The sequence below is a fragment of the Anolis sagrei genome, chromosome X (assembly GCF_037176765.1).
Source record: "Anolis sagrei isolate rAnoSag1 chromosome X, rAnoSag1.mat, whole genome shotgun sequence".
NCBI lineage: Eukaryota > Metazoa > Chordata > Lepidosauria > Squamata > Dactyloidae > Anolis > Anolis sagrei.
The window spans coordinates 58,480,275-58,502,094 of NC_090034.1; the positions used below are offsets into that span (position 1 = coordinate 58,480,275).

Consider the following 21,820-nt stretch of genomic DNA (forward strand, 5'->3'; position numbering starts at 1 on the left):
GCCCTCCTGAGGTCTCCCATTCGCAGCCCGCCGTTCTCTGATTTTGGAAGGCCTTGGGAAACTATAACTCCCAGAATGCCGTTGCTTGGAGCCATGGAAGTTGAGGTGGTGCCAAACTGCATTCATTCTAGTGAGTTTTGCAGCTCAATGAGAACTTGAACCTAAGTCACTGCCGAAGAAAGCTGTGACTACCCCAAACTACAACTCTCTAATTGCTACCCAAAACTACAACTTCCTAATTGCAGTCCAAGTGGGGTGAAACTGCATTTATTCTAGTATAGATAAATCCAAAGGCATGACTCGATGTGATGGATCCTGGGAGTTTTATAAGGTCTTAAGTCGCTGCCGAAGAAAGCTGGGGTCACCCCAAACTACAACTCCCAAGACCCCATGGCTAATTGCAATCCAAGCGGGGTCAAACTGCATTCATTCTAGTATCGATAAATCCAAAGGCATGACTCTATGTGATGGGATCCTGGGAGTTTTATAAGGTCTTAAGTCGCTGCCAAAGAAAGCTGGGGTCACCCCAAACTACAACTCCCAAGACCCCATGGCTAATTGCAATCCAAGCGGGGTCAAACTGCATTCATTCTAGTATCGATAAATCCAAAGGCATGACTCTATGTGATGGGATCCTGGGAGTTTCATAAGGTCTTAAGCCGCTGCCAAAGAAAGCTGGGGTCACCCCAAACTACAACTCCCAAGACCCCATGGCTAATTGCAATCCAAGCGGGGTCAAACTGCATTCATTCTAGTATAGATAAATCCAAAGGCATGACTCTATGTGATGGGATCCTGGGAGTTTCATAAGGTCTTAAGCCGCTGCCAAAGAAAGCTGAGGCCACCCCAAACTACAACTCCCAAGACCCCATAGCCATGGTAGTCCAAGCAGGGTTAAACTGCATTCATCCTATAGATGAATCCAAAGGCACCCTGGGGTGTTATAGTTTGGTGAGGCACTCACAGAGGAGGAGGAAGGCTTTGGGAAACTATAACTGCCAGGATGCCATTGCTTGGAGACATGGCAGTTGAAGCGGTACCAAACTGCATTCGTTTTAGTGAGTTTTGCAGCTCAATGGGGAATTGAACCTAAGTCACTGCCGAAGAAAGCTGTGACTACCCCCAAACTACAACTCCCTAATTGCAGTCCAAGTGGGGTCAAACTGTATTCATCCAATCTGAAGGCATGACTCGATGTGATGGGATCCTGGGAGTTCGATAAGGTCTTAAGTCTCTGACTTTGATTGATGGCTTGCAAGGAAGGCGGCCTCTGGTGGCAGAGAGAGAGAGAGAGAGAAGGAAAGAATCCACCCAACAAGCATCGCCTCCTTCTCATTCCCATTGGCTGAGTCCGGGAAGCCCCGCATTCTGACGGCCTCCTATTGGCTGCTTACAGCCCTCCGGCTTTGATTGACGGGTTGCAAAGAAGGCGGCCACTGCTGAGAGAGAACAAAGGCCTTCTGGCCCCGCCCCCTTTTCAGAGGGAGTGACGTCATGACGTCACCTCAGGCCGCGCCGCCTCCATTTTGGAAGGAAGAAGGAAGGCTTTGTGAGGAGAAGGAGGAGGTGAGAGAAGGCAACATCCTCATTCATTCTCATAACAGTATTAGAAGTAGACACACTCACATATCTTCTATATAGGTATATATATTAATGTGTTTCTGTATTTATATGTATATATAGAGAGAGACTGATATAAAAGTCTAGACAGGCATACCCAGGAGGAAAGGAATCCCTATTCTCCCCTTCCTTCCTTCTTCCCTCCCTCTCTTCCTTCTCTGTGGGGTTGCCTTGAGGCCAGTGAAGGGGCCAGTAAGACCATACAGACGTGTTTAGCCTGCAGAAGAGAAGGTTGAAAGGAGACAGGAGAGGAGCCATGTATCAATATCTGAAAGGGTATCTTAAGGAAGAGGGAGCAGGCTTTGATTTTAGACTGGGACTCAGTGGAGCCATAGGTTCAAATGATAGGGAAGGAGATTGCATTGAACATTAAGAACTTCCTGGCTGTAAAGAGAGCTGTTCAGCAGTGGAACTCTCTGCCTCGGAGTCTGGTGGAAGCTCCTTACTTGGAGGCTGAATAGGAAGGGATCTCATGGGCCATCCAGTCCAACCCCATTCTGCCAAGAAGCAGTAAAATTACATTCAAAGCACCCCGACAGATAATAATAATAAACTTTATTTATATCCCGCCACCATCTCCCCAATGGGGACTCGGAGCGGCTTACATGGGGCCAAGTCCGAACAAGAATTACAATATAACAATACAAATTGCAATAAAATAAACAACATAACATTAAAATATAAAACATCAAAGCATATAAAACAATATACACAGAACATAGGAACTAAACAGAATGACAGAGGGTGGGCCGCATGTACATAAAATGTTTTAAAAACTCCGGGTGAGATAAGGGGGCAGAACTAATTGTAAGGGAGAACTCAGAGAGAGATAGGAAAATAGGCAAACCTTCGTACGTGGGGGGGGGGGGACGGGGGGGACACGGACCAAATCTAAAGTTGACCAAAAACTGATTTGTAACCCTTTTGGTACTAATGTTGGACAGTGGTCATAGAGTCATAGAATCATAGAGTTGGAAGAGACCTCATGGGCCATCCAGTCCAACCCCCTGCCAAGAAGCAGGAATATTGCACTCAAAGCACCCCTGACAGATGGCCATCCAGCCTCTGTTTAAAAGCTTCCAAAGAAGGAGCCTCCACCACACTCCGGGGCAGAGAGAGAGTTCCACTGCTGAACGGCTCTCACAGTCAGGGAGTTCTTCCTCATGTTCAGATGGAATCTCCTTTCTTGCAGTTTGAAGCCATTATTCCGCGTCCTAGTCTCCAGGGAAGCAGAAAACAAGCTTGCTCCCTCCTCCCTATGACTTCCTCTCGCGTATTTATACATAGCTATCATGTCTCCTCTCAGCCTTCTCTTCTTCAGGCTAAACATGCCCAGTTTTTTAAGCCACTCCTCATAGGGCTTGTCCTTTTTTTATTGTGCATTTCTTGCCTGGCAAGGGATTGGACTGGATGGCTCATGGGGTGTCTTCCTTCTCTATTATTATTATTATTATTATTATTATTATTATTATTATTATTATTGGGGCTGGGTGGCCATCTGTCGGGGGTAAAGGTTTCCCCCTGACATTAAGTCTAGTTTTGTCTGACTCTGTAGGGTGGTGCTCATCTCCATTTCTAAGCCAAAGAGTCAGCGTTGTCCGTAGACACCTTCAAGGTTATGTGACCGGCATGATTGCATGGAGCGCCATTACATTCCAGCAGAAGTGGTACTTATTGATCTGCTCACATTTACATGTTTTCAAACTTACAGGTTGGTAGAAGTTGGGGCTAATACCAGGAGCTCACCCTGCTCCCCGGATTCAAACTGCCAACCTTTCAGTCAGCAAGTTCAGCAGCTCCACCTCCTACGCCACCAGGGGGCCGTTTTTCCTGCCTCGCAGAAGGGGATCGGACTAGATGGCCCATGGGGGTCTTGTCCTTCTCTATTATTATTGTTATTATTATTGGCCATCCACCAGGGGTACTTTGTGCTTTTCCTGCATGGCAGAAAGGGGTCGGACTAGATGGCCCATGGGGTCTCTTCCTTCTCTATGATAATGCTGCTGATGATGATGATTGAGGCTGGGTGACCATCCATTGAGGGTGCTTTGTGCTTTTCCTGCAAGGCAGAGAGGTGTCGGACTAGATGGCCCATGGGAAGTCTCTTCTTTCTCTATTATTGTTATTATTATTGGCCATCCATTGGGGGTACTTTGTGCTTTTCCTGCATGGCAGAAAGGTGTCGGACTAGATTGCCCATTGGGGGGGGGGGTGTCTCTTCCTTCATCATTATTATTATTGAGGCTGGGTGGCAATTTGTCTTTTTTTTAACGACTTTTTATTTTTACAATACAAAAAATACATACCGTGCACACACAAATCATTTACAATTCCCACCACCAACATGAGGATTATTTTCTTTCACATATTCATTTCTTTTTGAGACAGTCATTATTTCTTTATCTTTATACATCTCCATCCTGTATGCTATATAACATTTGTATCTTATTTCTTATGGCTTGATCTCCGGAATGATTCATAATATAGTTCTTTACCCTTGTCCATCTATCTTCCATTTCTCTCATTCGATTTTCATTGATTTTTAAATCATTTAATTTCACATTCATAATTTCAAATTCCATTTGCTCCACCATATATTGGTACTTTTATTTATTGTCCATTTTGATTTATCTTTCCACCCTAATACTATTACTGCTTGTGCAACTTCAATTATTGCTTTTTTTATTTCCCTTTTATTTCCCATTTCCTCTCTTTTTCCTAATACCGCTAATTCCTTTGTTATGACCCACTCATTTCCTAGTATTTGATTTGACACATTTTGTATAGTCTGCCAAAAATCTTGTACGTATTCACATTCCCACATCATGTGCATAAAGTGCCCTTTCTGGTGGCATCCATGCCAGCACTGACTACTCCCCTTTTTATAGTAGTATGCTAATTGGCAGGGTGTACGATACCATTTGTGCAATATTTTCCTCCTCGTTTCTCGTACTTTGGTATTCCTTTCCATCCCTATTGTCTCTACCACATTTCTCATTTCTTGTTCCGAGATTTGTAACTCCGTTTCCCACATAGTTTTCAAGTCCTGTATTGTACATCTATCGGCCTCTATTTGCATTGTATATATTTTGGCTGGCCATTTGTCAGGAGCACTTTGATTGTGCTTTTCCAGCCTGGCAGAAAGGGGCTGGACTGAATGGCCCATGGGCTCTCTTCCAGCTCTGTGATTCTTCCTGCTCACTTCCCATAAACTCCTAATTCTAATTGTTTTAATTATTATTTTTAATCCTAATTGTTTTAATATGTTATTTTAGCTACAAAGCCCACAAGCATTTTTACATTTCCTTTTTTTCTTCATCTATGATACAGATAGCTCCCATTCTATCAGAATATTGCCGATTGACTTGATAACAAGGTCATGGTCGGGTAGTGGTAAGTTTTTCGGGCTTTATGGCCATGTTCCAGTAGGAATCATTATCATCATACATAATAATACTTATTTGTATTCCGTCCTATCTCCCTGAGGGCACTCTGTGGCTAATGGCATCTTCAGAGGTTTGTTCAGAGAGACTTCTGAACAAACCTCTGAAGATGCCTGCCATAGATGAAGGTGAAACGTCAGGAGAGAATGTTGCTGGAGTATGGCCATGCAGCCTGGAAAACTCACAGAAACCCAGTGATTCTGACCATGAAACCTTCAGCGATTTCAAGGAGTTTTATGATCTACCTTTCTTTGTTAGAGTAATTCTTTGATTCTGCATTTTTCTGCACAAAGTAAATCTTGCTGCTTTCATCCTAGGATGCAGTAACTTGAAATGCTTGTTTTCCAAAGCAGCAAGCCCTGCTCGATAGTGGCCATCTCCCACTCTCTGGGAGACCTTGTCTCCTGCAGGCTTTTTGTATCACTTGTGGATCAATATCCAATACTATTGGGTTTTTTTTTGGGGGGGGGGGTTGGGGTTTTTTTTAGTTTTAATTGTATTGAATGAAAACAATATGTTTAACAGAAAATATGATTAAGAGACATTTTTCGTATTAATGTTGTCATTCCCTTTATAAAACAAAACTACAGTAAGTTATAGTTTCCACTTGGACATATCATATTTATTTATCAGAAGCAAATTGAGAATACAGCTGTAATGCATAGAAAAACCACAAACAAAGTTAAAAACTTGGCATTGTACTAACTTTCCTTTGACCAGAAACTGGCCACTTGGAGTGCCTCTGGTGTCACTGTTAGAAGGTCCTCCATGGTGCATGTGGCAGGGCTCAGGTTGCATTGTAGTAAGTGGTCTGTGGTTGGCTATTCTCTGCACTTGGTTGTCATGGACTCCCATGACCAACAGAAAATAGCCCCATTTCTTAAGGTTGGCTCTCCATCTCATGGTGCTAGAGTGCAGCGCCTTCCAAGTTGTCCAGTTTTCTGTGTCACAGGAGGGAGTTTCTCATCTGGTATCAGCCATGGGTTGAGGTTCTGGGTTTTGGGTGCCACCTTTGGACTCTCGCTTGCTGAGGTGTTTCTGTGAGTATTTCTGTAGATCTTAGGAATTTTTTTCTTGATTTAAGGCATTGGCATGCTGGCTGATATCCAAACAGAGGATAGGCCATAGATATCAGTGCCTTGGTACTTTCATTACTGGTGGCTTGGATACTAGAGACAAAGTTGAAGTACTTTGGCCACATCATGGGGAGACAGCAAGGCCTAGAGAAGACAATTATGCTGGGGAAAGTGGAAGGTAAAAGGGGGAGGGGCCGACCAAGGGCAAGATGGATGGATGGCATCCTTGAAGTGACTGGACTGACCTTGAAGGAGCTGGGGGTGGTGACAGCCGACAGGGAGCTCTGGCGTGGGCTGTTCCATGAGGTCACGAAGAGTCGGAGACGACTGAACGAATGAACATCATCACATCATTCTTCCCAGGGGATGTCAGGCGGTGCAATACTGGTAAAACAGTATAATTTCTCCAGCGGCGTAGGGGATAGACATCCTGTGTTAATGCAGCAGATTTCATAAAGAGCCACATCCACTGTTTTAATGTGGTGAGATGTATTCCACACTGGGCATGTGTATTCAGCAGCAGAGTAGCAAAGCGCAAGGGCAGATGTCTTCACTGTGTCTGGTTGTGATCCCCAGGTTGTGCCAGTCAGCTTTTGTATCATATTATTTCTATCACCCACTTTTTGCTTGATAGTCAAGCAGTGCTTCTTGTAAGTCAGAGCACGGTCCAGAGTAACTTCCCAGGTATTTTGGTATGCAGCAATGCTCGAGTGGGATTCCTTCCCAGGTAATTCTCATAGCTCGAGTTGCTTGTCTGTTCTTAAGAAGCACACGTCTGCATTTTAGATGAATTAGGAATCTTGATTTTCCCTGTAATAGGCAGTAGATAAAGGTAAAGGTCTTCCCCTGACATTAAGTCCAGTCGTGTCCGACTCTGGGGTGTGGTGCTCATTTCCATTTCTAAGCTGAAGAGCCAGCATTGTCCGTAGACACCTCCAAGGTCATGTGGCCAGCATGACTGCCGTAATAAATAGGCAGTAAGAGCACCTAATGTTTCGGAGAGCTTCTGTTCAACCCTTTCAAAGCTCCCTGCTTGAGCGATGATGGCATGATTGTCAGCAAAGATTAAACTCTGTCCCTTCTGGCAGTAGCAGACCATTCGTATAAATCAGCGTTTCTCAACCTGGGGGTTGGGGCCCCTGGGGGGCGCGGGCGCAAGGGGTTTTTAGAGAGGTTGCCAAAGACCCATCAGAAAGCATATATTTCCTTAGGTACTCAGTTGGCAGAGAAAGCTTAAGGTCTCTCCACCTGTTCTTCTCTTCCTTTTTGGAAACAGATGGCGAATCTTCCTACCAAAAGCCCTCTTCCACTGTGATTGGCTAGCCTCTCAGCCAAGGGGAGGGCTGTTTCTGAGACTCCCAAGTGGGGAGGGGAGAGCAGGCCTGCTCGGCGCATTGCAGCATGGTGCGCATGTGTGGCTGACAGAGAACATATGTGGTTGGAGGGAGGTTCATGCCAGCAAGTCCCTTCAAGGCATGGGAATTCTGCGTGGAAGTTTGGCCCAATTCTATTGTTGGTGGGCTTCAGAATGCTCTTCGATTGTAGGTTAACTATCAATTCCAGCAACTACATCTCCCAAATGACAAAATCCATCCCTCCCCCCACCATTATTCAAATTTGGGCGTATTGGATATTTGTTCCAAATTTGGTCCAGTGAATGAAAATACATCCTACATATCAGATATTTACATGACGATTCAGAACAGTAGCAAAATTACAGTTATGAAGTAGCAACAAAAATAATGTTATGGTTGGGGGTCACCACAAAATGAGGAACTGTATTAAGGGGCCACGGCATTAGGAAGGTTGAGAAACACTGTACTAATCCAACTGTTGGCATTTGAGGCCTACGGAGGCAACGGGCATCTCTATTTCCCTTGATACCATGCTTATTGTACGTAATATTATGCCAACCGAAGCAACTGCACTGGAATGTCCTGTCAGGGAAAAAGCGGCTGTAACTGGACATTATAGACATGCACTCCATTAATCCCAATACCTGAATGCCCACTCCTGAATCTCCAACCAATGATCAAACTGGCAGAGTGGGTGAAGGAACAAGACAAAGTTCCAACTTGCCTAAAGGAGGCAGTTGTGAGACCTATATTCGAAAAGCCTTCCTTGAACCCCTCTATAATGGACTGGGTTCTGGCGCATGTGGTGGCCTCCCAACTCCAGGGTTTTCTCGAAGATATAGATCAGTGTTTCTTAACCTGGGGTTGGGACATGAGGAACTATATTAAGGGGTCACGGCTTTAGGAAGGTTGAGAAACACTGGTGTAAATGTTAAACACTGAAGGAGCAAGCACACTTCCCGGAGGCAGGCCGTTCTTCTGTTTTCGCCATCTGCTTCTCAACAAAAAATCTCCTGTTTTGTAGCATATTTCTTATGAAGCAGATGAGGTGGTAAACCTTTGTGATATTATCCATTTTTCTCAGGAGGAGGCAATGATTTACAGTATCATAAACTGCTGACAGGTCTATGAACACTGCCTCCAATCTGCTGACTTTTGAAAGCAGCTCCTGTCATCTGCTGTTTTTACTGCTTATGACAGATGAATTATTACTTATAGCTGAGAAGGAATCACAGAAAGGGACTCTACACTCAGATATAGCAGTATATAGAGATAATCTCAATATTTGCCTAAGCTTATCTAACACTTATCTATCATTTTCCCCAATGATTAAAAATATTCCAAATTTAAATGAACGGAAATGATCTACACAAAGAAATAAACCAATCTATGTTCTTTCCATTTTATTTGATACTTTTGGAACAGTAAAAATCAATATATTCAAATAGAGAGAGACTATGAAGATATGAGGCAAATGCTGCCTCTTTCATTATGGTGATAACTTTTTCCACGTGTGTTTATAAGTCTCCAATCCTCTTTCCTTGTCGCATGTCCACCTCATACAGTCGAAAGAACCTCGATGTGTTCCACAATTCTAGCATAGATTGTTATTCTCTTTATACATCTTCAACAACTGACTTGGAGTCAAGGACCATCGATACATCATTTTGTGAGGGTTACTTTTAAGGTCAAAACTTAAAATAATTTTTCATTCTTGTCTCCCCTCTTTCCAACTCCGTATTCCCTCCAAAATTTTGCAGTCATTGAATCTGACATTTGTTCATTTGTTTTTCCCACATGTGGTGGGATTGTGAAAAAACACAAAAGTTCCATAAAATAATTAAGAAGGAACAAGACACAATTTTTCTGCCAGAATATTGTAGGTGAAGGGAGATCTACATAATGGGAGGGATTAATAAATTACATATCAGGTGCAATTAAAGCCTCAGTCATTTAGGCTGAAAGGACCAAAATAAATGGGACACAGAAACATGGTATTAATATTTAGTGGAAAGAGGATAATCTTGGAAATGAAGGGTTGTGGCTTCATGTTTAATCTCTTGCTTCTTTTTTCTTGACCAGGAAAATGAAGACCCTATGAAGTCACCTTTGACATAAGAAAATATCAGTATATAGTGGATATTTCGGTATTTGTAAACCAAAGTGCAATAATAAAAGAAACCCTATAGGAAGAAGAAATCCTTTCTAGGTGCTGATCTTGTGGAAGTCACTTTTGATTGGAAAGAAAAAGGGAAGACTTAAGCGTCCATATTGCAGTTAATTATATACATAACTCAACATGCAGGAGAAACCCTATGCATGTCTTATATGTGGGCAGAGCTTCACTCAGAGTGGAAATCTACGTTCACATCAAAGGACTCACACTGGAGAGAAACCCTATAAATGCACGGAGTGTGGACAGAGCTTCGCTCAGAGTGCAAATCTACGTTCGCATCAAAGGACTCACACTGGGGAGAAACCCTATAAATGCACGGAGTGTGGACAGAGCTTTACTCAGAGTGGAAATCTACATTCACATCAAAGGACTCATACTGGAGAGAAACCCTTTAAATGCGCGGAGTGTGGACAGAGCTTCACTCATAGTTCAAGTCTACGTTCACATGAAAGGATTCACACTGGGGAAAAACCCTTTAAATGCTTGGAGTGTGGACAGAGTTTTGCTCGGAGTGTAAATCTACGTTCACATCAAAGGACTCACACTGGGGAGAAGCCCTATAAATGCCTGGAGTGTGGACAAAGCTTCACTGAGAGTGCAACTCTACATAGACATCAAAGGATTCACACTGGGGAGAAACCTTATAAATGCTTGGAGTGTGGAATGAGCTTCACTCGTAGTTCAAGTCTACGTTCACATCAAAGGACTCATACTGGGGAAAAACCCTATACATGCCTGGAGTGTGGACAGAACTTCACTGAGAGTGGAGATCTACGTTCACATCAAAGGACTCACACTGGGGAGAAACCCTATAAATGCCTGGAGTGTGGACAGAGCTTCGTTCGAAGTGTACATCTACATTCACATCAAAGGACTCACACTGGTGAGAAACCGTATACATGCCTGGAGTGTGGTCAAAGCTTCACTGAGAGTGCAAATCTACGTTCACATCAAAGGATTCACACTGGGGAGAAGCCCTATAAATGCCTGGAGTGTGGAATGAGCTTCGCTCTTAGTTCAGGTCTGCGTTCACATCAAAGGACTCACACTGGGGAGAAACCCTATACATGCTTGGAGTGTGGGAAGAGCTTTACTCGGATGGGATATCTGCGTTCACATCAAAGGGCTCACACTGGGGAGAAACCCCATACATGCCTGGAGTGTGGACAGAGCTTTAGTCAGAATGGAAGTCTACGTAGACATCAAAGGATTCACACTGGGGAGAAACCCTATAAATGCCTGGAGTGTGGACAGAGCTTCATTCGAAGTGTACATCTACATTCACATCAAAGGACTCATACTGGGGAGAAACCCTATACATGCCTGCAGTGTGGACAGAGTTTCACTGAGAGTGGAAGTCTACATATACATCAAAGGACTCACACTGGGGAGAAACCCTATACATGCCTGGAGTGTGGACAGAGCTTTACTCAAAGTGGAAGTCTTCATAGACATCAAAGTATTCATATTGGGGAGAAACCATTGGAACTTTAAAACCACTTTTTACATGACAACAATAGGGAAATATGTTAAGTGTAAGATTCACAAATTAGAATAGTGGTACCAAAGACAGAAATGTGCTTACATGGGGTTGTCTAAATGGATTAGAATAATAAGGTATAAAAACCAACAGATAGAGAGTATAAGGTTTGTAGGATTAGACCCTTATTTGTTTGTTAGTTTGTGTGTATGTGTGTCTTATGTATGTGTGATTTGTTGGTGTGTTTGCTTCTAATGTAGTTTTGTACTTCGTTGTAGTAGCTAGTTACTTACTTAGGCGATCCCTCGTTGGACGAGTAGAATAGTCTTCCAGGATCAGTATTTTTGTGGATCCGTAGGTGACTGTGGAGCCCTATTCTTGACCTGCATCTTCTCACGCAGTGAGAGCATTGGTTTCCAGGTGGAAGGCAGCCCCGGTCAGGGTTGGCTTGACGCGCCTTCCTCTTGGCACGTTTCTCTCTTTCACCCTCCATTTGTGCCTCTTCAAATTCTGCAGCACTGCTGGTAACAGCTGACCTCCAGCTGGAGTGCTCAAGGGCCAGGGCTTCCCAGTTCTCAGTGTCTATGCCAGAGTTTTTAAGGTTGGCTTTGAGCCCATCTTTAAATCTCTTTTCCTGTCCACCAACATTCCGTTTTCCGTTCTTGAGTTCGGAGTAGAGCAACTGCTTTGGGAGACGGTGGTCGGGCATCCGGACAACGTGGCCGGTCCAGCAGAGTTGATGGCGGCGGACCATCGCTTAAATGCTGGTGGTCTTTGCTTCTTCCAGCACGCTGACGTTTGTCCGCTTTCTTCCCTAGAGATTGGCAGGATTTTCAAGAGGCAGCGCTGATGGAATCGTTCCAGGAGTTGCATGTGACGTCTGTAGACTGTCCACGTCTCGCAGGCATATAGCAGGGTTGGGAAGACAATAGCTTTATAAACACGCACCTTGGTATCCCTATGGATGTCCCAGTTCTCAAACACTCTCTGCTTAATTCGGAAAAATGCTGCTCAGGCGGTGTTGTATTTCGGTGTCAATGTTGACTTTGGTGGAGAGGTGGCTGCCAAGGTAGTGGAAATAGTCAACATTTTCTAATGTTACACCATTATGCTGTATCTCTGGCATTGGAGAGGGGTTGGCTGGTGACTGCTGGAACAGCACTTTGGTTTTCTCGATGTTCAATGACAGGCCGAGCTTCTCGTATGCTTCTGCGAAGGTGTTTAGAGTGGCTTGTAGATCTTCTTCTGAATGCGCACAGACGACGTTGTCATCAGCATACTGGAGTTCTATAACAGATGTTGTTGTAACCTTGGTGGCTAGTTAGATGTATACTTTTAGCATTATGCATGATAAAATTTTCTCCGTTTTGTGATATTTTTGCTTTGTACTTTAAAAAAATAGAAATAGTTTCTGAAAAGGTAGCAAATTTACAAAGGTTAAAATGATGAGACAGGAGTGGCTGATAGACCTAATTTTAGACCAATATGGGGTTTTATTGCCTAGTTCATTATGTTGCATAGCTCTGGTTTTGATTGTTATCTTTCGATGATGATGATTATTCTTTTGTTTAGTGCAACATATATACACTGTTTTAATCATCATCTGTTGCTTTTCATCAACTTATCGTTTAGTTCAGTAAATCTTCAATTCACCCTCTTTTGGATATGCCTTTGGTTTTCATTTTTGCTCATTGTGATCCAGCATTTAAATACAGTTGGCTCTTCACATTCTGTGATTTCAGTTTTCATAGATATAATTATTCATTCATTTGTAATCCATAATAAATAGGAATTGTTTTGGAGCTTTGAAGTTTTATGCAAAATAGATGTAGGCTTCAAAAGAGGAAACTGTAAAGAAAACATATTTAAAGGTTTGATGAATTATAAATTGGTAAAATAAAACTACTGTACTTTGTGTGTGCTAAATATAGTTAACAGGATTAAGAAGATTTGGGGATGTCTTGGGGATTTGCACAGTTTTCCACTTTTGGGGGGGTGGGGTCCTGAGATCCTAAACTACACAAATGTGGAGGGCTGACTATGGTAGTGAAATACAGTAACCCCCCAAATCCACAAAGGAGCTTTATTTGGCCTACTAAAAAGATACCAAAATACAGCCTGCAAGATTTCAAAGCTCCATGGGCCTCTTTATTAGTCAAAAATATTAGAAGTCATACAGGGAAAGGAGCAATTTTGAGTGAGACAGGGTGATATAATGATATGTGGATTGAAGGAAATTGTATGAAAGTTGTATGATTGGAACCTATAGAGGCTATAGAGCCATCCTAAGAAATGAGGCCTGGAAAACTACAAAAGGAGAATTCAAGAACTGACGAACTGTCATTAAAAGTTGCTACTTTGCTGACATTGATGACTACAGACAATTAACACTTGCTGGAAAATAAAATGTTTACATTACCAGAGACAATGACTCTTTTAGGTTAAGGAAGCAAACAAGGCTCTTTAACAAGGAAGAAAAACCGGCCTTTGCCTCCTTCTGAGCTCAGAAGGGGGTGAGGGAAGGGCGGAGGGAATTCTGTATACCAAGTTTGAGTCCATTCCATGGTTGCATGACTTGGGAATGCTTTTGGATGGGAGGGAACTATATATCCCAGCAGCTCCCAAATGCCAAGGTCTATATTCCCCAAGCCTCTCCAGCATTTTCTGAAGTTCTCTGTGCCAAGTTTGAGTCTATTCCATGGTTGCATGAGTTCAGAATGCTTTTTGGATGAGAGGGAACTATACCTCCCAACAACTCCAAAATGTCAGGAAAATAACCCCAAAACTTTCCAGTAATTTCTGCTGTTTATGGGAGTTCTGAATGCCAAGCTTGTTCAATTCCATTTTGTCGTTCAGAATGCTCTTTGATGGCAGAGGAACTATAAATCCCAGCAAGTGCAACTCCCAAATGTCAAGATCCATTTCCCCCGAACTCCACCATTGTTCAAATTTGGGCATATTGAGTATTCATGCCAAGTTTGGTCCAGATCCATAGTCATTTGGGTTCACAGTGCTTTCCGGATGTAGGTGAACTACATCTCCCATACTCATAGAATCAAAGAGTTGGAAGAGACCTCATGGGCCATCCAGTCCAACCCCCTGCCAAGAAGCAGGAATATTGCATTCAAATCACCCCTGACAGATGGCCATCCAGCCTCTGTTTAAAAGCTTCCAAAGAAGGAGCCTCCACCACACTCCGGGGCAGAGAGTTCCACTGCTGAACAGCTCTCACAGTCAGGAAGTTCTTCCTCGTGTTCAGATGGAATCTCCTCTCTTGTAGTTTGAAGGCATTGTTCGGCGTCCTAGTCTCCAGGGAAGCAGAAAACAAGCTTGCTCACTCCTCCCTGTGGCTTCCTCTCACATATTTATACATGGCTATCATGTCTCCTCTCAGCCTTCTCTTCTTCAGGCTAAACATGCCCAGCTCCTTAAGCCGCTCCTCATAGGGCTCGTTCTCCAGACCCTTGATCATTTTAGTCACCCTGCTCTGGACACATTCCAGCTTGTCAATATCTCTCTTGAATTGTGGTGCCCAGAATTGGACACACTATTCCAGATGTGGTCTAACCAAAGCGGAATAGAGGGGTAGCATGACTTCCCTAGATCTAGACACTATGCTCTTATTGATGCAGGCCAAAATCCCATTGGCTTTTTTTGCCGCCACATCACATTGTTGGCTCATGTTTAACTTGTTGTCCACGAGGACTCCAAGATCTTTTTCACACGTACTGCTCTCGAGCCAGGCATTGTCCCCCATTTTGTATCTTTGCATTTCATTTTTTCTGCCAAAGTGGAGTATCTTTCATTTGTCACTGTTGAACTTCATTTTGTTAGTTTTGGCCCATCTCTCTAATCTGTCAAGATCGTTTTGAATCCTGCTCCTGTCCTCTGGAGTATTGGCTATCCCTCCCAATTTGGTGTTGTCTGCAAACTTGATCACGCCTTCTAGCCCTTCATCTAAATCACTGTCAGTTCCTCCCAACCTCCTCCAGTATTTTCTGTTGGTCATGGGAGTTCTGTGTGCCATGTTTGGTCCAGGTCTATAATTCGTGGAGGTCTCAGTGGTCTGTGGAAGTCAGAGATCAATTGGTTGAAGGTACTACAAATCCCATCGTCCGTTGTCCATACTCCCCCAAACATATTATTTTTGTGATTCATCACTATGCTTTAATTAGGTTCAATTTGTAACAATGAAAATACATCCCACATATTATTTACATTAGAATTCATAAGAGTAGCAAAATTATTTATGAAGTAGCAACGAAAATATGTTTGGGGATCACCACATGAGGAACTTTATTTAGGGGTCACGGCATTAGAAAGGTTGAGAACCACTGTTTTAGATGGAAAAGTTGTCATTCGTTTATAACAGTTTGGAACATCAGCAAAATATTGCTATATAAGAGACACTTTACAATTCCAAAATTGTGGCCTAGCCCACAGGCCATCTTCTCCAAGGGACAGAGGAAAATGGTGTACTGCAGAATGGCAGATTTGCTAGCCTACTTCAGGGTATCTTTTCCAGAAGGAAGAAGAGATGGTAATGTATGCATGATGATGAATGAATGTTTATATGTGTGTGGATGTCGAGCAAAATGTAATACCCCCTTGTTTGTGTACCTTATGTAGTTATATGGTCTGTGTGTCTACCTTCTTTCTCTGTGAAGTGCCTAATACTTTGTCTCAATGTGAGCGAAATAAAAGAAACTTTTTAATGCTTTTTAAGGTATTTTTGACAACAGGCCCACATTTTATCAAGATGTTGGCTTTGCTAATGTCAGATAAGATACTAGTTTTGGCCATTTGGGCTCTGGGAAAGAGAGCAATAAGATCCAGGCAATAAAAAGACACCTGAGAGCCATGCTTCTTCTGCCCTGGATGAGGTAGTTGATACACTGTTCAACGGAGAAAAAGTTGCGGGCCTGAAAATAGTTGGTATTTTATGATTTTGGGGTGCTGAAAACGACATTTAAAAATGTATATTGGCTCTAGTTTTTATGATATAAGCAATCACGTGATCACGTATGGTTGAAAAAATGCATGTTGCGACTTACACTATGGAAGATTCTAGAAAGTTGCGGGCCTGAAAATAGCTGTTCTTTTATGATTTTGGGGTGCTGAAAACGAAAACGACATTTAAAAATGTATATTGGCTCTAGTTTTTATGATATAAGCAATCACGTGATCACGTATGGTTGAAAAAATGCATGTTGCGACTTACACTATGGAAGATTCTAGAATACTCTAGAAAGTTTGATGACGCAGTATTAGTGCCGTGTGCAAAAGCCAGAAAGCCCTATATAAGGCCAGACTTTTGAACGGTGAGGGTCAGTCAGTTGAAGACTGAGACAGTATCGTTAAACATCGTTTTACATTGTTCTTTTTACTGCAGTTATGCCTCGCATGTGTGTAAATAAAGCACTATGGAAAAAAGATATCAAATGGACTCCGTCAATGCTGTCAGACTCCTGCTGGAGCATTGTAAGAGACGATCCTTTCCTTGAATACAAAAGAAAAGTCAAGAGAAGCAAACAGGATATAAACTAAAGTCACGATTAAAGCGACATTTAAACTTTCAGACTTTTCAACTGCATTCGTCCTACTAATATAGTTTCTTGCTGCACAAACACAAACAATAGACTAATTAAATAAATATTTCTCATGTATAAACTATTGGCAATATAATTTGACTAAAATTTAGTAAATATTCACGGTTTATATGCATGCAGTAAGGTTAGGCGCATTATCATAATATTAACGAATTACCTATTGTGGAGAAAATTGAAATAGCTGTTGCATGAAAACCAGAGCCAATTAACACATTTAATTATTATATTTGAATTCAGCATGTTAAATTTATTAAGAAATGGCACGTTTCGTTTCCGTAACTGAGAAAAACTGAAAATTTGTAGAACAGTGTAATAGCTTGCTGTCAACCACTAAACAGTAGAGCTGTTAAAGAGTTATTCATAGATTTCTTAATGAATTAAGCAGATAGGTTTGCTATGGACTGCTTCTAAAGCTGAGAGAGTGTGATTGGGCCAAAGTCACGTCTGAGTTTCAGAAGCTGCGCAGGGATTTAAACTCCAGAGTCAATTGTCGCCATAGGTAAAGGTAAAGGTAGTCCCCTGACATTAAGTCCAATCATGTCTGACTCTGGGGTGTGGTGCTCATCTCCACTTCTAAGCCGAAGAGCCGGCGTCGTCCGTAGACACCTCCAAGGTCATGTGGCTGGCATGACTGCATGGCGCGCCGTTACCTTCCCGCCGGAGCAGTACCTATTGATCTACTCACATTTGCATGTTTTCGAACTGCTAGGTTGGCAGAAGCTAGGGCTGACAGCGGAAGCTCACACCGCTCCCCGGAATTGAACCTGCGACCTTTCGATCAACAAGCTCAGCAGCTCAGTGCTTTAACCCACTGCGCCACCGAATTGTCGCCATACTGGTGTGGTATTCCTATTGGACGGACTCAATCAAGGGAGCTTTGGCTGCTGCCCTGGCATTGCAAGATCTGAACAGGGCTGGAGGATACAGGGCTGGAGGCCTCTCCTTCATAGGATCACCATAAATTCACACAGCGGAAGAAGGAAGGTCCCACGATAGACTTAGGTGAAATATTACAATGGAAAACTGAGAAAGGAATAATGGGACAAACAAACAGATCACCGGTATAATATGAAACCCACCCTGTTAGAAATAAAAATAAACTGTAATCAGAATGACTTAGAACTATGGATAAATGCAAAGAATTTAAATGTTTACAGATCAAAGAAATACAATGGAAAATACTTTTAAACAGAGGCTGGATGGCCATCTGTCAGGGTTGCTTTGAATGCAATATTCCTGCTTCTTGGCAGGGGGTTGGACTGGATGGCCCATGAGGTCTCTTCCAACTCTATGATTCTATGATTCTACTGACGAAATGACATAGAACCTGCCAAGCAAATAGCTCATATTACAAACTGGAACATTTATCCCTATGTGGTGGGACTATGCCAAGGTACAAGAATACTATAGAAAAATAAAGGCAGAAACGGAGGAATTGCTAGAGGTTCCTTTTCACTATATTCTTGTAGAAAACTTAAGAGAATATAACCACCAGACAGAGAATGTAAAGCCCTTAGAGTAGATTACATAGATTGTTCATAGTTATTGGGTTTTTAATGTTTAGGATATAGTAGTCTTCTTCTTTAAAAAGTATTTTAATAATTTTGTTGTTGATGTTGCTTTGTTTTGGTTTGTAGGATATTTTGCTACAATTTTCTTTGCGAGATTCTGAAGTGTTTATGTGATTTTCCTTCCGGCCAAATTCTAGAGAACAAGTCCCGCTAAGTCTTATAAATAAACCTTGCTTTTTAAAATATATACATTTGCACACATTTTGTCATTGCCGTCATCATCGGTTTTAGTTTATTTAATTCTAATAATGCTTGGAAGAACAAACGTTTTCTCATTCCCACACTTGTATTTATATTATGAAAAATAAAAATAATCAACATTTCTCATATTTGTGGACCAAGGTGGCTGCTTCTTTTAAAAACTGGCAAAATTTGGAACTTACCTTTATTTGGGTTGTTGTAGGTTTTTTCGGGCTATATGGCCATGTTCTAAAGACATTTTCTCCTGACGTTTCACCTGCATCTATGGCAAGTATCCTCAGAGGTAGTGAGGTTTGTTGGAACTAGGGAAAAGGGTTTATATATCTGGAATGACCAGGGTGGGGCAAAGGACTCTTGTCTTCTGGAGCTAGGTGTGAATGTTTCAACTGATCACCTTGATTAGCATTTGATTGCCTGGCAGTGCCTGGAGCAATCTTTTGTTGAGAGGCCATTCGATGTCCCTGTCTGTTTCCTCTCTTGTTGTGCAGTTTTCTGAGAAACCCTGATTGAACTTGTTCCACTTTAGACATAAAGCCTGTGATCCATACCGGAACTGCGTATAATTGGGCTGTTACCTTTGCTTGAAAGACCTTTGTTGCAGCTGGGAAATACTGGCTGTCTTTGGTGTAGAAAAAGCAAGTTATTGCTTTACTACTGGATAGAGCATTTTGTACAGCCATTTTTGGTGGCATCCCCAGGAACCTGAAGCCTGAAAGGTAACGCTAGCCTAGATATCTAAACTGGAAACTTGTTCTTTTATTTATTTATTTATTTATTTATTTATTTAAAACATTTATATTCTGCCCTTCTCACTCCGAAGGGGACTCAGGGCGGAGCACAGCATATACACGGCAAACATTCAATGCCGGGACACAGATTCACATACAATACATAAACATTAAAAAACATTTATCAAAATATTAAAATACACCATTTAAAACTGTCCTAGTCATCCACGTCAAATCATTGGCCTGGTCATCTTTCCTATTTCCGCTTTATTGCCCTGACCCGAAAGCTTGGTCCCACAGCCAAGTTTTTACCATCCTTCTAAAGGACAGGAGGGAGGGGGCCGATCTGATCTCACCAGGAAGGGATTTCCATAGCCGGGGAGCAATCACCGAGAAGGCCCTGTCTCTCGTCCCTACCAATTGTGCCTGTGACAATGGCGAGACTGAAAGCAGGGCCTCCCCAGAGGATCTTAATCTCCGCGATGGTTCATAGGGGGAGATGTGTTTGGACAGGTACTTTGGACCAGGGCCATTTAGGGCTTTATAGGCCAAAGCCAGCACTTTGAATTGTGCCCAGTAGCAAACTGGCAGCCAGTGGAGCTGGCGTAACATGGGAGTTGTATGCTCCCTGTATGCCACCCCAGTTATTAACCTGTCTGGCTCTCGTTGGACTATTTGAAGCTTCCGAGCAGTCTTCAAAGGCAAAGGTAGAGTGCATTGCAGTACTCTATCCTAGATGTAAAGAGAGCATGGACCACCATGGCCAAGTGTGACTTCCCAAATAAATAAAATAAATATGTGGGCAGCAGCATCTGCATATTGCAATAGGGGTATATTGGTGGATGAGATTTTAGGGGATATTCATTTGGTAGTGAAACATGGGTGGCCAGGTCCTTCAAGTATAGGTTAAACAGAATACGGGCCAGGATGCACCCCGGCGCACCCCTCTATTTACTGCTATTGGTTTTGAGAGAATGCCTTGTACACCACATCTTACTTGTGTTGAAGTGTTTGAATATAGGCTCTTAACCAACCAAAGCAATCTTTTGTCAATTGTGATCTTCTACAGTTTTTGCTATAGCAAATTTCTTGGGAGAACAGAAGAAGGATCAGAGGGGAGGAAGGGGGAGGGAAAAGGGAAGGAGGAAGAAAGAAAGGAGGAGAGGAGAAGGGAAGAAGGAAGGAGGGAGGGAAAGGAAGAAGGAATGGAGGGGAGGAAAGAAGGAAGAAGGGATAGTGGGAAAGAAGAAAGTGAGAGGGAAAAGGTAGGGAGGAAGGAGGGAAGAACAAAGGAAGGAAGAGAAGAACGAAAGTAAGAGCGAATAGGGAGGAAAGGAACAATTAGAAGGACGAAGGAAAGGAGGGAGAGAGGGAAGGAGTGGAGGAAGGGGAAAAGGGGAAGAAGGTTGTTCATTCGTTCAGTCGTCTCCGACTCTTCGTGACCTCATGGACCAGCCCACGCCAGAGCTCCCTGTCGGCCGTCACCACCCCCAGCTCCTTCAAGGTCAGTCCAGTCACTTCAAGGATGCCATCCATCCATCTTGCCCTTGGTCGGCCCCTCTTCCTTTTGCCTTCCACTTTCCCCAGCATAATTGTCTTCTCTAGGCTTTGCTGTCTCCTCATGATGTGGCCAAAGTACTTCAACTTTGTCTCTAGTCTCCTTCCCTCCAATGAGCAGCCGGGCTTTATTTCCTGGAGGATGGACTGGTTGGATCTTCTCGCAGTCCAAGGCACTCTCAGCACTTTCCTCCAACACCACAGCTCAAAAGCATCGATCTTCCTTCGCTCAGCCTTCCCGAAGGTCCAGCTCTCACATCCGTAGGTGACTACAGGGAATACCATGGCTTTGACTAGGCGGATCTTTGTTGCCAGTCTGATGTCTCTACTCTTTACTATTTTATCGAGACTGGACATTGCTCTCCTCCCAAGAAGTAAGCGTCTCCTTATTTCCTGCATCTGCAGTAATCTTTGCGCCTAGAAATACAAAGTCTGTCACGGCCTCCACATTTTCTCCCTCTATTTTCCAGTTGTCATTCTTGTTGCCATCATCTTGGTTTTTTTGATGTTTAGCTGCAATCCGGCTTTTGCGCAAGGAAGAAGAAGAGCACACCAGGCCGCAGACAAGGCCAGTGAGGGAAAAATAAGAGGGAAACTCTGCTCTAACTGCCGTGTCCTGCCTCAGGAAAAAATGGCAGCGGGAGGGTCAAGAGGAACTCCTCTTTCGCCCCCGCCCCCATTGGCAGAGTCCGGGGAGCCCCGCCCACCTGAGAAATCCCATTCGCTGCCTGCCATTTTCTGGCTTCGATTGACGGGTTGCAATGAAGGCGACCTCTGGTTATTTATTTGTCGTGTCAGAGCAACCAGTCAATTATATTACATTTCTAACAGAACAAAGCAAACAGAAAAAATACAATATTTGTGAGTTTGGTAGTTGATTAAATGTCCTTTGACCATTATCTGGCCACTTGGAGTGTTTCTGGTGTTGCTGCAAGAAGGTCCTCCATTGTGCATGTGGCAGGGCTCAGGGTGCATTGCAGCAGGTGGTCAGTGGTTTGCTCTTC

At 43.0% G+C, this 21,820-nt stretch overlaps 1 protein-coding gene across 2 annotated transcripts; it reads left to right on the forward strand.

The window, feature by feature from the left end:
• Nucleotides 1-1,473: 1,473 nt before the first annotated feature.
• On the forward strand, nucleotides 1,474-18,515 carry LOC132780960 (zinc finger protein 420-like). 2 transcript variants are annotated; one of them, XM_060784850.2, is made up of 2 exons: nucleotides 1,474-1,566; nucleotides 9,577-18,515. In XM_060784850.2, the coding sequence occupies exon 2, from the start codon at nucleotides 9,794-9,796 to the stop codon at nucleotides 11,162-11,164; it is 1,371 nt and encodes a 456-aa protein (XP_060640833.2). In that variant the 5' UTR covers nucleotides 1,474-1,566; nucleotides 9,577-9,793; the 3' UTR covers nucleotides 11,165-18,515. The 2 variants fall into 2 exon arrangements, with proteins under 2 accessions (XP_060640833.2, XP_067329663.1); XM_067473562.1 differs by lacking the exon at nucleotides 1,474-1,566 and adding an exon at nucleotides 1,574-1,641.
• The last annotated feature ends 3,305 nt before the right edge of the window (nucleotides 18,516-21,820 follow it).